This window comes from Palaemon carinicauda, chromosome 23 (assembly GCF_036898095.1).
Source record: "Palaemon carinicauda isolate YSFRI2023 chromosome 23, ASM3689809v2, whole genome shotgun sequence".
In the NCBI taxonomy this organism is placed as follows: Eukaryota; Metazoa; Arthropoda; class Malacostraca; order Decapoda; family Palaemonidae; genus Palaemon; species Palaemon carinicauda.
In genome coordinates, this window is record NC_090747.1 from 99,690,261 (window position 1) to 99,707,920 (window position 17,660).

The 17,660-nt window shown below is 38.8% G+C and overlaps 1 protein-coding gene across 1 annotated transcript in view; it reads left to right on the forward strand.

Moving 5' to 3' along the window:
• Window positions 1–17,660, forward strand: part of Nf1 (neurofibromin 1) — a 106,072-nt gene that overhangs the window by 53,196 nt on the left and 35,216 nt on the right. The window contains exons 34-43 of the mRNA XM_068347309.1: window positions 177–314; window positions 1,618–1,798; window positions 1,995–2,178; window positions 3,383–3,515; window positions 4,396–4,557; window positions 5,206–5,464; window positions 6,880–7,024; window positions 8,826–9,052; window positions 10,626–10,759; window positions 11,625–11,765. Coding sequence (XP_068203410.1) covers window positions 177–314; window positions 1,618–1,798; window positions 1,995–2,178; window positions 3,383–3,515; window positions 4,396–4,557; window positions 5,206–5,464; window positions 6,880–7,024; window positions 8,826–9,052; window positions 10,626–10,759; window positions 11,625–11,765 — 1,704 coding nt within the window. The remainder of the gene's footprint in view (window positions 1–176; window positions 315–1,617; window positions 1,799–1,994; window positions 2,179–3,382; window positions 3,516–4,395; window positions 4,558–5,205; window positions 5,465–6,879; window positions 7,025–8,825; window positions 9,053–10,625; window positions 10,760–11,624; window positions 11,766–17,660) is intronic.

Here is a 17,660-nt window from a genome sequence, read left to right on the forward strand (position 1 = left end):
CCCGAGTGTAAGTATGTGGTCGAGCGTGTCGTTAGTTGCAATTGATACTAGAGTGAGAATTGTCAATAGGAAAACACGTATCATAATAGCATGTGATTTGATCAGACAAGAAAAATAGATAAGATATTCTCTAAGTGTATAGGAGTCTTTTAATATCTGGTAATTCCTGCTTTCAGGTGTGTTTGGTTGACGATAACCAATTCACGTTAACTATAGCCAATGAATCGGGACCTCTGTCTTTTATCCATAACGACTGTGATAGTATTGTTCAAGCCATAATTCATATCAGGGCAAGATGGGAGCTGTCTCAGCCGGTAAGTAGACGTAGATTATTAAGGCTTTTACCCCCAAAGGACGTACTGGTACGTTTCACAAAACTCATCCCTTTACCTCCATGGACGTACCGGTACGTCCCCGCAAAAAAATGCTATAAAATTTTTTTTTTTCCATATTTTTGATAATTTTTTGAAAAAAATTCAGGCATTTTCCAAGAGAATGAGACCAACCTGACCTCTCTATGACAAAAATTAAGGCTGTTAGAGCAATTTAAAAAATATACTGCAAAATGTGCTGGGAAAAAAATAACCCCCTGGGGGTTAAGGGTTAAGACTTTCCGTTCGTATGTTACAAAATAATGAAATTCATGGGAGATGCTCTATAGTAGAATTATGCTGCTGGTCTAAGATAAAGTTTCACGAGTTGGAAGGAAGTGGCTCTGTCAATATCCGTCTGAATTACTTTCAATAATAAACACGGGATTATGTTATTGAATGTACAGTATTTTTATATTTTGGGTGGTGTATGTATAATAGAATAATTTAGGAATATGAGCATCATATCTGGAATCCCTTTTTGAACATAGCTTTTTATTGAAGGTGGAACTTTATTGATTATTGTGTGACAGCAGCTAAACTGTATGAGGTAAACATATATAGCATTGTTGTAGATTACTTTGGTTTAGCTTAACTTATAATCAACTCCATTTTCTATTAAATTAGTGATGTCTTCATTACGTCATTCCTACGGCAGTTGTGCCATTGAATTTCAAATCGGTGTCTGCCTCAGTGGTCTAGAAAATACATGTCTTGTCAAGCACTCATCTTTTGATAATTCTTTATAATGAATACAAAACAAACTGAAGTCTTGTACTCATCGTTACAGAGAATAACTGATAATTAAGAAATTTGAAAATTTATTACAAGCATTAGGTACATGTCTTTGATCATGTAATACGGACTAGTATAAGATAATCTTTATTAATTAGTTATCTTAGTTATCTTCATACTCTTAGATTTACTTTTAAGTTGACTTCAGCAACCTTGAAAATTTCAGGCTATATCTTTAGTTTATTGGGATATGTGCAAATTTTATAGGAAACTTTATTGGTAGGAAGAATGTGTTTTTTTGGTTAGAATTTGATTTTATTATTATGGAAATGCTTAATGAAGGAATCCATATGCCCTGTAGTTCTGTCTCTTCGTCAAACAAATAAGAGATTGAAACTTCCATGAATTTCTTCAGGGCTTCATCCCATTCTTTATTGAAGAGTGTGTAGCAGATATTCATTTTATAATTACTTTATATCTTTCTGAAATAGCATTGTATTTTACCATTTAGGATTCAGTAACCGTACATCAGAAAATCAGACCCAAGGATGTCCCGGGAACGTTACTAAACATGGCACTGTTGAATCTAGGGTCTCTCGATCCTAACTTGAGAACAGCGGCATATAACCTTCTGTGTGCTCTAACTGCAACTTTTGATCTCAAAATTGAGGGACAGCTTTTGGAAACATCCGGTAAGTCCTGGAATGAAGAAGAACTTTTTGTTGTAAATTGTATAGCCAGTCTCTCTGGGATTGGTGATCTCTAATGCTTGTGATTTTATGAGCTTGAGGCATAATTGTAATCAGTTAATAATGTGGAGAATCTGTGCATAATGTAATTTTGTTTTTTTTTCTGTTGATCATAGCCTTAAGATGACATACTTTGCAGGGCTTTGTATTCCATCTAACAACACCATCTTCATTAAGAGTGTGAGTGAGAAATTGGCAGTTAATGAGCCCCATCTAACCTTAGAATTTCTGGAGGAATGCATACAGGGCTTCCGTGCCTCCAGCATAGAACTTAAACATTTGTGCTTGGAATATATGACACCTTGGCTTCCTAATCTGACCAGGTATGAATATTGGGAATAAAGTGTGTTGAATGTTTCTCTGGGTTAAGGTACTGTACAAATATCGGTTTTGTTGGGCGTGCCATGTCAATGTTGGGTCTCACGAGAAGTGTTTGTTTCCGATTTAGAGAGAGAGAGAGAGGCATCCTCTTTTTTCCGTTTGCTTATGGGAGTAGAAACACTTTAACCCTTTCACCCCCAAAGGACGTACTGGTACGTTCTTGCAAAACACTGTCAATTAGATATTTTTACATATTTTTGATAATTTTATGAGAAACTTCAGGCATTTTCCAAAAGAATGAGACCAACGTGACCTCTCTAGAACAAAAATTAAGCTTTTTAGAGCAATTTAAAAAAAAATATATAGCAAAATGTGCTCGAAATTTAACTTTATGGTGGGGGTAAAAGGGTTAACTTCCAGTTGTAAAGAATATAAAATATTTTAATGGTTTTACAAACTCATTTAATGTGCAATTGTAATTCGTCTTGGTAGCTTCTTGGCTTTTCTGCTTTAATATATTGAATTGTAAAAATTTTTATCATCATTTCTTGCTCTGTACATTTTAGTTTATTAACCCGTCACTAAGTACTGTACATATTAATAGTTTGTAATGAGTTACAGGTAAGGTAAATCATGTATAAATTGAGTGGGAATTTTTAAAACCGTTTAAAACCTGTCACTCTCAAAATAAATGGGCTTTATAATTAAGTCAATAAAACTTTAACAATGTAAAGTTTCAGCTGTGAATTATAAAGTATAGATTGATATACATTTTGGTTATATTTTGATTTAGATACTGTATTTCATAAATGGTATTAACCCTTTTACCCCCAAAGGACGTACTGGTACGTTTCACAAAAGCCATCCCTTTACCCCCATGGACATACCGGTACGTCCTTGCAAAAAAATGCTATAAAAATTTGTTTTTCATATTTTTTTTATAATTTTTTGAGAAAATTCAGGCATTTTCCAAGAGAATGAGACCAACCTGACCTCTCTATGACAAAAATTAAGGCTGTTAGAGCAATCTAAAAAAAAATATACTGCAAAATGTGCTGGGAAAAAAATAACCCCTTGGGGGTTAAGGGTTGGAAATTTCCAAATACCCCGGGGGTAAAAGGGTTAAGTGTGATTATAACCATGAAATATTGAAATTAATTACCTCGTATATCGTGCTAGATATTTACATTTGTGTGATTTTCGCAGATTTTGCAGCCATCCGGATGACAAGAAGCGTGCAAAAGTTGCCATGATTCTTGATAAACTGATAACGCTTACAATAGAGGAGGTGGAAATGTATCCATCGATACAAGCAAAGATTTGGGGTAACATAGGCCAGGTAAAACATCAATTGGATTTTCTTTTTTTTTATTTTGAGTTTGATGATCGAAATCATTATTCTTGTCGGAAGTAAAGTAAATGAGTAGTTATATTTGTGGTATTTTTTCAAGTTATTGAAGTGGAATTATTAATTTGTAAGTTATTTGTGTAATAGAATTGGTATTATCCACAGTGTAGGGAGATTAGGTTATCTGAAAATCATCTTCCTCTTCTTCTTTGTCTTCATCTTTTCCCACTTTTTGTGGGGTCGATGTTTCTGGTCAGCGTTCTCCATTTACCTCTGTCCCACACTTCATCACCGGTTAATCACTTTGATCGAAGGTCATCCTTGATACAGTCTATCCACCTTCGCTTTGGTCTTTCTCGCCTTCTCGTTCCCTGTACCTATTTCCATCACTCTCCTCCCAATATACTGTTCATCTCTTCTCATGACATGACCATACCACCTCAGTCTACTTTCTTGGATCTTATTTGATAGCTCTCTAATTCCTGTGGTACCCCTAATAACCTTATTCCGTATCTTATCTCTTCTTGTCACCCGACACATCCATCTCAACATTCTCATCTCTGCCACATCCAGTTTCTTCTCTTCTGTCTTCTTTATTGCCCATGTCTCCGCTCCTTACATCATTGCCGGTCTCACAAATATAAAAGAATTTTTCTCAAACATCTTGTTTTGTATTGATGCCAAGTTTCCGTCCATGATACAGCGTGGTTTTCCTGAATTTCTCTGTACTGGCATTATTGTATTTTTATCGGCATTATTGTATTTTTATCGGCATTATTGTATTTTTATTGGCACTATTGTATTTTTATCGTCATTATTGTATTTTTATCGGCACTATTGTATTTTTATCGGCGTTATTGTATTTTTTCAGGTATCAGAATTGATTGACATGGTGTTGGATTCCTTCATAAAACGATCTGTGACGGGCGGTTTGGGGTCAGCTCAGGCAGAAATCATGGCTGATACAGCAGTGGCATTAGCTTCTGCCAATGTGGCATTAGTAGCAAGAAAAGTAATCTCTCGACTGTGTACGGTGAGTGCCCCTATATTTGTGTTGCATTTTGATTGGGGTCATAAATATATCTATATCGTTTGGCCTAATGTGATTGTCTTATTTTTTTTAGAAATTCTTTTATGGTTCATGAGATAGCATATGACATTTTGGCAATGTTGATGCAGTATTTGAAAAAAAATTTACACATTGGTAAAAAGTTTTAAATTTGTTATTACAAAATAGATAATGTACAGAATTTCCTCAACTTGCAAACGTTCGACTTCCAAAAATTTGGAGATACAAGCACAAATTCAACTGAAAATAACAGAGATAAGATAAAGGAATACAGCAATAAAACAATATTACAGTATATCATTTAATACAGTAATAAAACAATATTTATAATAACCTGTTATCTATTTTAATGAAACCTGACTATTTGTTGACTTTAGTAGCTGTAAATCATAGGCATGGAATTTAGGTTATGCCTACCTTAGGCCAAACTTTAACTTTATGCGACTTAGAAACAATTTGACTGGCAAATAGCCTCTTGGAACCAATTAAGATTGTAAATTGAGGAACATCTATAGGGGTAAAGCATTGCTCTTTTGTTGATATTCATAGAATTTCAAAGATTCGTTCTATTTCTAATGCCGTTAGATGAAGCCTTCTCGTTTTCCATTGCAGGTGATAGACAAGACGTGCACGTCACCCACCGCCACGTTGGAGCAGCATCTGATGTGGGATGACATTGCAATTCTCGCTAGATATTTGCTAATGCTCTCGTTCAACAACTGCCTGGACGTAGCACTCCACTTACCGTACCTGTTTCACATAATAACCTTTTTAGTGTGCACTGGGCCAGTTTCAATGAGAGCATCTACACATGGACTAGTTATTAATATAATCCATTCACTATGTACCTGTACTAAACCCTCATTTTTGGGTAAGTGGTTTACTTTTATTGTTCTAACAATTATGTGTTTGGTATATGAACTATATTATTTTTATTAATAGGATTATTATTATTATTAGCTAAGCCACAATCCTAGCTGGAAAAGCTGGATGTTATAAGCCCAAGGGCTCTGATAGGGAAAATAGCTCAGTGAGGAAAAGAAATAAGGAAACAAGAGAGTATGCCATGCTTGAGCGTACCCTCAGGCAAGAGAACTCTAAGCCAAGACAGTGGAAGACCATGTTTTTATGGCACTGCCCAAGACTAGAGAACAATGGTTTGAATTAGGAGTGTCCATCTTCTAGAAGAGCTGCTGACAATAGTTAAAGTCTCTCTTCTACCCTTACCAAGTGGAAAGTAGCCACTAAGCAATTACATTGCAATAGTTAACCCTTAAGTGAGGAAGAATTTTTTGGTCATCTTAATGTTGTCAGTTGTATGAGGACAGAGAAGAATGTGTAAAGAATAGGCCTGACTAATAGGTACATGTGTAATCAAAGGAGAAATGAGGCATAACAAAAAAGTGATCTAATGTAGTACTATTTAGCAACTCTCTAGTGATAGTATCTCGACAGTTGGCTGGTGGCTTGGCCAACTTACTATGCTACGAATAGTCGAGGTAGAGATCAGCAGCATAGCTATTTGCTACAGCAGGAGGTGTAGGAGATATGTAGGTGGCAGCATGTTTCACTTGGGGAGAAGTTTAGCTGTCTTTCCTTTCTCCTGGGTCAACTAGCTCCCTGCTATTTCTCATCAGGTTGAGAAATATAATCATCTTCATCACTATCATGTCTTCAGGATCGACATTGTCTATTATATCTTCATCCACACTTTCATTGTTGTCACTATCATCAATATCATCTACTGACTGGGCTCCAGATTTCTTCATAATGTCAGTTAGTTCATCATCAGTCAAGAAGTTTCCAGGGCTGTGCATGGTTGTGTATTGTTCACAATACAGCTTTTTATAAATACTTTAGTTATTAAATGTTTTCTGAAAAGAAAATGTCACGAAAAAGTAGCACAAATGGATGCCGTAGCAGAATGGTTGGGATTTTTCCTTCTGGATTTAAAGTCGCCCTGGAATGTAAATGTTGGGAGAAAACTATCCGAAAGGCATAGAATTTGTTAGACAATATACCCACCTTTCACTAGGTGTCAAGAAGCAATGCATATACTAAAAACGGCAGACCATTATGTAAAGATCCCTTGGTCGCCTAATGCCCATTGGGAGGTTTCCCTTCCAGGATTTGTGTTCCAGTGATGTTATACAAATGTGTTTATACACTAGTTCAGAACCTCAGAAGCTCAAAGTTCAATATTATACATTAGCTTAATTTCCTTGACCTGTAATTTAATATTTTTCAATTTTTATCTTTTCCTCATCCATGTATCTGTCTCCGCAGAGGAAACTCAGCGTGTGTTGCGTCTCGCCTTGGATGAGTTTTCCTTACCCAAGTTTTATCTTCTCTTCGGGATCAGCAAAGTAAAATCTGCAGCGGTTACGGCTTTCAGGTCCTCCTACAGGCACACGGGCGAACGGGGTTTGAGGTGAGTCGTGGAGGGTATACTCGTGATATTGTTCATCTAGTCTCCAATGATTCGTGAGTCATTTTTTAACCCTTTTACCCCCAATGGACGTACTGATGGCACAGTGTAAAATCCGGACGTCGGATGCCGTCCGGGAGAATAGAAAATAGCTTGTATCACCGGGAAAGGCGCCATAATACACCACTTTTTTGACACTGGTAATTTTCACTGATACTTTCTGTTATTTCCTGAATAAAAGTTCGAAAAATATTGATTTATTTTAATTTTATTGAGAATAATCTCAATCGGACGTCAACATTACACTATGTACTAAGTGATATTCTCAATAACATTAAAATAAACCAATATTTTTTCGAACATTTATTCAGAAAATAACAGAAAGTATCAGTGAACATTACCAGTCACAAAAAAGAGGTGTATTTTCGCGTCTTTCCCGGTGATACAAGCTAATTTTCTATTCTCCCGGACGGCATCCGACGTCCGGATTTTACACTGTGCCCGTACTGGTACGTTTCACAAAACTCATCCCTTTACCCCCATGGACCTACTGGTACGTCCTTGCAAAAAACTGCTATTTACATTTTTTTTTGGATATTTTTGATAACTTTATGAGAAACTTCAGGCATTTTCCAAAAGAATGAGACCACTCTGACCTCTCTATGACGAAAATTAAGGCGGTTAGAGCAATTTAAAAAATATATATTGCAAAATGTGCTTGGGGGTTAAGGATTGGAAAGTTCCAAATAGCCTGGGGGTAAAAGGGTTAAAATTAAGGTACTTTTTATGATTAACTCCTACAAAAACGGATTATTCCCCAAGTCTCTGTCAATGCATGTGTCATTTTTTGAAATCAAGGTACTTTTTATGATCAACTCTTTACAACATGACTTATGATACATTTACCACTGTAAAATGAATTCAGTAGTCTTATAAACTATTTTTGTTCTTAAGAAGTCAATTATACAATTATTAGTCCTTTTTGAAGGTTTTAAAGTCAGGTGAGGTGTAAGTACAGTAATGGGATGGTTTTTTGAATATTGTTTTTCAAATCATAGATTTAAAATTACCTTTAGTATTTCATTAAGGGTTAGTTACAGAATTTTGCTTACATTTTATCTGCGTAAGATTAATTGCAGGAAATTTTATTTATTGGATTCAACGTTTACACTAATGAAAGAAGGGAAAGCCTGGGAGCGCTATTTCTGAACTATTTTAAGAGTACGCTTGCTTTTTATTCCTCTACAAATTAGAGAATTTAAAATTATGTTATTGGTAGGTTGTATTTGAATATGTCATATCGTCACCCTCATAAACTAACTGCCTAAGTCATTTTCTTGACTTGTTGGGAAATAAAAAAACAACCTTCTCATTTCCTAATTCTTTATATCATTGTCTTGAGCTTCAATTCACAAATTCTTAACAGAAGAATTTGTGAATTAGAATTTGTTAAATGAAGCTCAACACAATGATATAAAGAATTAGGAAATGAGAAGGTTTTTTTTTAATTCCCAACAAGTGGAGAAAATGACTTAGGCAGTTAGTTTATGAGGGTGACGATATGAAACCTTGAAATAGAAATAAATGCATATGTTCTTCGTATGGTAATTACTGTAAATTGAAGATTTACAATGAATTATAAGTAACAAATGGTTATTTATTAATTGAAAGAATGGCTAAACTGATAATAATTTCCTTATTTTTATGAACAGATATGGCCCAATGAATTATAAGAACAAATGGTTATTTATTAATTGAAAGAATGGCTAAACTGATAAAATAATTTCCTTATTTCCATGAACAGATACGGCCCGGATCGAAGCCTCTCGTGCGGAGTCAGCGACCGCGAACGAATGTCTCTCACTTCCCTAGAAACGATTACAGACGCACTTCTAGAGTTGATGGAAGCCTGCATGCGTGATATTCCCGACTGTGATTGGCTGCAAGTGTGGACAGGCTTTGCTAAGAATTTTGCATTCCAGTATAACCCGGCTCTACAGCCGAGAGCACTCATAGTTTTCGGATGTATAAGTGAGTATGACTTGTTTGTGTAGCGTCAAGTTGTCTTGCAGTTCACCCAGTTTAAACAACTACAGTGATGCCTCAGGATACGAAAGTAATCCGTTCAGGATACGGTTTCGTATCCTGATTTTTTTGTATCCTGAGTCGCGTTTTACATGTAAATAGCCTAATCCATTCCAAGCCTTACAAAAAGTCACCTTTTCTTTCATAAACACGCTAAACTGTAGTAATAAACATGCAATGCAGCCATTTCTATCATTCAATAATTAACCCAACCGTTAAAAACAGCCTAATCCATTCCAGAAACCACCATGAGATTATTCAATAATGTAGTTATAGCCTAGTTATCCCCTCCAAGCCATAAGAAAACGGTCCATTTTCTTTACTACTGTATAAAAGTTACGGTACTGTATGTAAAGCATTTGGATCAGTGAAGGTATATTGTTACCTGTACACCTAAATTAAGGGTTGATACCCTGAAAAAAAAGGTACTGTACTCTCGGCGACGAGTTGGGATCTCGTAAGCTTTTTGTATCCTGAAAATTTTTTTCGTATACGGGGCATAAAAATCTTTGTATCGCTTTTCGTATCCTGAATTTTTCGTAAGCAGAAACTTTCGTATCCAGAGGTATCACTGTATATGTTAAATTTACAAGGGCTTAATCTTTTGGGATCATCTGTTAGCTTGCATTCCAGTATAACCCGGCTCTACAGCCGAGAGCACTCATAGTTTTCGGATGTATAAGTGAGTATGACTTGTTTGTGTAGCGTCAAGTTGTCTTGCAGTTCACCCAGTTTAAAGAACTATATGTTAAATTTACAAGGGCTTAATCTTTTGGGATCATCTGGTAGCTTAGTGTTATATATTGCTATTAATCCTTTTACCCCCAATGGACGTACTGGTACGTTTCACAAAACTCATCCCTTTACCCCCGTGGATGTACTGGTACGTTTCACAAAACTCATCCCTTTACCCCTGTGGACGTACCAGTACGTCCTTGCAAAAAACTGCTGTTTACATTTATTTGCATACTTTTGATAACTTTATGAGAAACTTCAGGCATTTTCCAAAAGAATGAGACCAACCTGACCTCTCTTTGATGAAAACTAAGATTGTTAGAGCAATTTAAAAAGAATATACAGTACTGTATTGCAAAATGTGCTTGAAAAAAAAAAATGCCTGGGTTTGAAAGTTCCAAATAGCTTGGAGGTAAAAGGGTTATCATTTTAATTTTATTTTCAATGACATCGAATGGAAATTTCTGGATATTAGTATTATTATTATTACTAGCTAAGCTACAACTCGTGTTTGGAAAGCAGGGTGCTATGATCCCAAGGTCTCCAACAGGGAAATGTAGCCAAGTGAGGAAGGGAAATAAATAAACTATAAGTTGCTGATAGAGTAAAATACAAAGATTGTATTAAAATGGGTATCTGACAAGGGATTACAAAGGATAAATTTCTCACCTTTGTTGACCTTGAATATTTAACAAATAACCATTTTTTTTGGATAAGGGTGAACTTATCGTAACAAATGCAGTTTGAAGAAGGATAAACTGTGAAGTACAATTTTTCTTTATAGGCAAAAGCATCGTTGACCAGGATATTAAACAGCTTTTGCGCATTCTCGTGAAGGCGCTCGAGAGCTTCTCCGACATAACGCTTATAGATGCCATCATCATGTGCCTCACTCGCTTACAACCTCTTCTCAGACCGGTAAGACGTGGGTGGTTTCTTCATTTTGATGTCTTCAGATAATGTTCTGATAAGATTTATTTTTTTTCATCATCATCATCATCATAATCATCTCCTCCTACGCCTATTGACGCAAAGGTCCTAGTTTAGATTTTGCCTGTCGTCTCTATCTTGAGCTTTTAAATCAATACTTCTCCACTCATCATCTACTTCACACCTCAAGTCCTCTGCCATGTAGACTAGGGTCTTCCAACTCTTCTTGTGCCTTGTAGAACCCAGTTGAAAGTTCAGTCTTTTAACATTTTAGTCTTGATTAAATATCTACGAACTTGGAAGTGTATTAGATAGAGTTCTCATATTTTTTATCCGCACGGGATAAAAAGTCCACGAAGAATTAAAGTTATGTATAGATACAAAAGACTGACTTCCATTTGTAGTACATTGCCTATTGTCATGTTAATATATATTGTTTTTTTTTTATTAGTGTCTTAGCTATGATACTTTTAATATGATTCATTATTCCCCAACTGTGGTGCATGTATTATGAGGTGCTTTCTTTAGTGTATTTTAGTCAGTGTACTGTACCTTCAAGCAGATCCAGTTTTTTTATGTATTTTTCACCCGAGGCTACATTGCTAACCTTCAGGTACTTTGTGTTGTTCATTATATGCCTTCTCTGTTAGGTTGCGTAACTTTCCCTTTCGGTTGATAAAATTATATCCTCACTTTAGAGGGTTATCCCCACATAATAGGAATCTTCAGTTTGCTTTAATTACATATGATTTGGTAAGAGTTATCTTTAACTATTTGATGTAATTTACTAAGCACTTCTTCTATCACCTGAAGTTTTAAGATTATAATGTTATTTTTATCTCTCTATTTGCAGGAATCTCCAATTCATCAGGCCCTATTCTGGGTGGCTATATCGGTGCTTCAGTTGGATGTCGTGTCCCTCTATGCATCAGGACTTGCATTATTGGAACAGAACCTACATACACTTGATTCTCAGGGCAGCTTTGATAATAATGTAAGTATTGCAAGGTCAGCAATTTCAGAAGATTGACATCGCACAAGAGGTAGTACACACACATATACCTAGGCACTTCCCCCAATTTTGGGGGGTAGCCGACATCAAAACAAATGAAAAAAAAGGGGACCTTTCCACTCTACGTTCCTCCCAGCCTGACAAGGGACTGAACCGAGTTCAGCTGGTACTGCTGGGGTGCCACAGCCCACCCTCCCCCGTTATCCACCACAGATGAAGCTTCATAACGCCGAATCCCCTACTGCTGCCCCCTGTGGCCGTGGAGGCATAAAAACAATTAGAATAGCCCTAACATATCCCTGCGTGTCGTAAGAGGCGACTTAGAGGGACGGCATTAGGGTGCTGGGAATCCCCTCTCCTGTATTATATACTCCTTTGAGACATCGAAGTATTTACGTAAAAACATAAAATTATTTAGTCTCCAAATGGAAATCTGATATCACTGAAGGGTTATTGTTATCTTTTACAAAAATACCCTTAACATTACTGAATAAGTATGTAGCAGACTGGGTCCATAATAATATCGAAGAATCCCTTTATAATAATTTTCTAAAAGTGGATTTAATGGGAATATATTTGTAGCCTTCAGAAAAAATAAGAATGAATTCATGAGAAAGCTGTCTCTCAACATGAGTATTTTTTAATTTTTTGGTAAAAAGGTATGATTTTTCTCTCTCTCTTTCTCTATACTATGTAATTTTTTGTAAGATTTGTTGAAGGTAATACATAGTGATAGACGGCAATTAATACATCATAGAAATTTTAATATCTCATCAATAGTATTGTAGCTTTCATTCATAGAATGATCCAACACACACATGGCAGGACTTTTTAATGCTTACACAGCCTGTATATGAATCTTTATTGACTAATTTGATACAGAAGAACATTTTTTGAAGCAATTAAAGGAAGAATTTTCAATATTTAACTTAGCCGGTGATTATAATAGCTGCAACTCTGTTGCTCGACAGAAAACTCTAAGGTAAAATTCGCCAGCGATCGCTACACAGGTTGCGGGTGTGCCCAACAGCGCCATTTGTCGTCCAGATACCCAGTACTCAATGTAAACAAAGAACTCAATTTTCTCTCTGTCGTGCTCCCGACAAGACGTGCTTATTCGCTGTTGCTAAACTGGATTTGTTTTCACAACTAATTGGTGAAGTACACTATTCTAGTTTTGAGCTTTCGCTATGCAGGTGTTTTATCTTCATCTTAAATCTTGAACTCGTTTTGGATAGATTTAATTATGGTGACAAAGAGAGTATGGACTTTCTTTCACTTTTAAATGGCCGACCCTTCCCTTAGCGGAAGTGTGTTTAGACTTTTAGTAATTATATCACGTTATAGATTTTCCTCTATATATTTTTTTTATCTCTCCGCCTTTATTAGGCCTCTTCGATTAACTTTCCATTTATTATAAACATATAAAAATAATTTTAATGTTTTGTTTATATAGACCTTTCCTGAGAGTAGGCGGTCCTAACTTGGAAACCGAAGTTAATCAACGTTGAGCCCTTTATATCGTAATTAGCTTTTAAAGAGCTAAGGATTTAAAACTTTTTAAATGTAATATTTTATGAAAGAATTTCTTTGATAGTCTTCGTACTGTTTTCAAAGATGAACTAACGTTTAATTTATTTATGCTACGCAGTTGTTGACGTTCAGGACGTTCAACATGCGCTCTATCGTTACGATAGAGAGAGAGTGTATCACGGTTTCACTTTGCAGTAAGAGTAAATCGATTCTGACGTTTTGTTCATTCTTTCTTAGCTTAAATGTTTTAAATTCTATTTTAAAGGAACTTTTTATTTGAAAAACCTTTCAGTTTTTTCCTTTAGTCAAATAACATGTTTTTTTGACGAAATATAATTGGGCTCTTCTCTTAGGTGTGAAATCAAGAGAGAAAGAGAGAGAGAGATAGAGACGGAGGGAGAGAGAGGAGAGAAAACGTTCCGTTCAAGCGGGTAACGTTGTTCTCGTGTTACTCTCGTCCCTAGTCGCTGTACGGGGAGGAAGGATAAAACGTTTTTAGTTTTTTATTCTCGTCCCCAGGCTATGTGCGGTGAGAGATTGAAAACGTAGTTATATGAACTAGTGTTTAGTCTCTTTCCCAGCCACTGATTTTTTTTATCTTTAATTATGTTTTCTGTTTTTTGCTGGTATTAATGAGCTTGCATTATACGACTGATTTCGCAATTACTACCTTTTAATGAAGGGTAGAATTGCGTGTTTCAGGTAGAAATCAGTAAAAATTTCAGTGAAATAAGTGCAAAACAGAAAATCGAAGTGATAAAGTGATATGCGCAAAGTGTTACAGTGTTGCGTCCGAGGGTTCGTCTGTTCGTGCCTGTCGTTCACCTAGTCCGGGACCTCTTACATGCTCCCAAGCCCAGGGGAGAAGTAATGTCAAACGACTTATGGGTTCGAGAGGCCTTGACCAACGAACAGACGTTTTCCCTCTATGGTATCGGGTGTATCTTACCAAGATCTCCCCTACCATAAGACGAGAGAGACGTTGTTTCTCCTCGTCATCCGAAGGCTTTTCGCATAAGAAACCTGTCACAAGGTTTCGAAGCCCTTAAGCGAAAGTCAGTCCTTTCAGGACAGATCCAGCGTCCTGGTTACAACCATTAGGACAGCTCTGACCCTATGCAGTCATCGGATAACTGCTCGCCGCCTAACAAAAGCGTAACACAGACTCCGAGAGTCTTTTTTTGTAGGCAAAGTGTTGCGGTCACAGACGTTACCCTCGTCTCTTACCACAACCATTTCCGTTGATCCTTAATGGGTTGTATGGCAAGACATGCAGTATATGCTTGCCTCCCTTATGGAAGACTATTCTGCCGATTAGTCCGTTGAGTCTAGCCGTTTATCTCATCGATATCCTGGCTTTCAGCCAACCTAACGTTCCTTTGTGCTTACTGTTGACGTTGGCGTAGCTTAGTCACGTCAGTCAGGTTGTTTAGAACCACACTCGATGCGGTCTCGTGTGGTTTTTCAGCCGCATTTGGACGTTAGGCCACTTGCTGAGGCTCCTGTTGACGTTCAAGACGTTCACTAACAATCGGAGTTGACTTGTTTTGACGCTGTGCGTCAACCTCCGCATTCTAGAGTTGTTTTGACTGCTCAGTCTAGGCAGTCAAAGCAGTCTCGAGTGGACGCTGTGCGTCCTCACGCACCTGTTGTGGTTGACAGTTCAGTTGTTGACAGTTCACAGACTGTCAAGCAGTTACATGACGTTGCGTTCTGGTCCGCTACTAATGCACCAGTGAGTGTGGACTCTGCTTGTAAAGCATTGCCACCACGGTAGGTCTCTCCCTTGCTTGAGACTCAGCTTTTATCGGACAAGGTTCCTGTAGATGAGGAAGTTGCTGTTCCCCCTCCTACTGATATTCCCTTGAGGACTCTGTCAGATGGAGAGGAGCCTAAAGCTGCTTAGCCTCCTATGGACTTTAATTAAATCATGATGATTTTTTTAAGGATCTTTGTCCGGATCTTTTTGTAACTGCTGCTCCTCGTTCGCCTAAACGTCAGAGCTTACACTAGGCCTAGCTACTTCGAAGCCGTTGTTTTTAAGCTAGTGCTCTCTCGCTCTCCTAGAGAGCTTTACGTTGGCTAGGCGACTGGTTTTTCACCAGGAGGAGTTTGGGGGATACAGCCTTTGCTTTCCCTTCTTTTAAACTGGTTTATAGAGCGAGAGTCTGATATGACACGAGAGAAGTTCTCGGCTTGGGAGTTCATGCCTCTGCCCAGATAGACTTCTCAATTCTCGTAGACTCTCCCTGGCGCCTGGCCAGGAGACGCTCCAAGTTGTTTACAGGTCAACTTCACAGCTGTTTTCGAGCCTTTGAAGTTTTGCTGTACAATTATGTCACGCATAACAAGGCTTTCAGGGATGGTAAACGGTACCGCCTCAGTCGCTAACCCCGTCTGTTGCCACACCTGCTCCCGTAGACCCTAAATGGGCTTTGCTGCAAGACATGCAGTCCAAGCTTGCGTCCTTGATAGAGGACTTTAATGCGGAGAAGGTTGCTACCGAACCTTCTGGCCAACAACCTTCCAACCGGTCGGTTGTGCGCCCTGTTGACGCTGAGGTTACCTACTCGCGTCTGCCAGTTGAGGTGGTTCCTCCACCGATGCGACCCAGTGTGGGTTGCCAGCCGCACGTTGACGTTAAGCGACGCTCGGAGGTGGTTGTTGACGTTCAGGACGTTCAACAACCAGCAGAGGTGACTTGTTTTGACGCAGTGCGTCAACCTCAGCAACCCGGTAGGGTGTTGACTGCACAACCCAGACGGTCTAGACAGTCTCGGGTTGACGCTGTGCTTCCTCGCGCACCCATGGTTGTTGACAGTTCACAGACTGTGCAGCAGTTCCATGATATTGCGTCCGGCTCCGTCACGCATCCACCAGTGCGACCGGACTCAGCGAGCCAGACGTTGCCCACTCCGTTGCCGTTTCCTCATCAGTTTTCGGATGAGAGAAGATGCTGAAGAAGGAACGCTGCTCAGTCAGGCTGTGGATGAGTCTGGTAGGGACGCTGTCATCCGTGGAACAATTTGTGTCACTAGGAAGACTACACCTCCGTCCTCTTCAATACCATCTAGCTTTTCACTGGAAAAAGGACAAGACGCTAGAAGCGGTCTCGATCCCGGTTTCCGAAAAGATAAAGTCTTGTCTGACTTGGTGGAAGGACAATATCAACCTAAGAGAGGGTCTTCCCCTGGCTGTTCAGACTCCCAACCACGTTCTCTTCTCGGACGCATCGGACGTGGGCTGGGGCGCGACACTAGACGGTCGGGAATGCTCAGGACTGTGGAACTCGAGTCAGAGGAGCATGCATATCAACTGCAAGGAGCTGTTGGCAGTACATCTGGCCTTGAAAAGCTTCAAGTCTCTCCTTCGAGGCAAAGTGGTGGAAGTTAACTCGGACATCACCACGGCCTTGGCGTACATCTCCAAACAAGGAGGTACCCACTCACTGACGTTGTACGAGATCACAAGGGACCTGCTCATCTGGTCAAAAGGTCAAGACATCTCCCTAGTAACGAGGTTCATCCAAGGCGACTTGAACGTCATAGCAGATTGTCTCAGTCGGAAAGGACAAGTAATTCCAACCGAATGGACCCTCCACAAGGATGTGTGCAAGAGACTTTGGGCCACTTGGGGTAAAACCATCCATAGATCTCTTTGCAACCTCGCTGACCAAGAGGCTTCCAATCTATTGCTCTCCAGTCCCGGACCCAGCAGCAATACATATAGATGCTTTCCTCCTAGATTGGTCACATCTGGATCTCTACGCATTCCCACCGTTCAAGATTGTCAACAAGGTACTGCAGAAGTTCGCCTCTCACGAAGGGACAAGGTTGACGTTAGTTGCTTCCCTCTGGCCCGCGAGAGAATGGTTCACCGAGATACTTCGATGGTTAGAAGACGTTCCCAGTAGTCTTCCTCTAAGGGTAGACCTTCTACGTCAGCCACACGTAAAGAAGGTACTCCAAAGCCTCCACGCTCTTCGTCTGACTGCCTTCAGACTATCGAAAGACTCTCGAGAGCTAGAGGCTTTTCGAAGGAAGCAGCCAGTGCGATTGCTAGAGCAAGGAGAGCTTCTTCCATTAGAGTCTACCAATCGAAGTGGGAAGTCTTCCGAGACTGGTGCAAGTCAGTTTCTGTATCCTCGACCAGTACCTCTGTAGCTCAAATAGCTGTTTTTCTCTTATACCTGAGAAAAGGACGATCCCTTTCAGCTCCCACTATCAAGGGCTACAGAAGCATGTTGGCATCGGTCTTCCGGCATAGAGGCTTAAATCTTTCCAAACATAAAGATCTGCAAGACCTCCTTAAGTCTTTTGAGACCACCAAGGAGCGTCGTTTGGC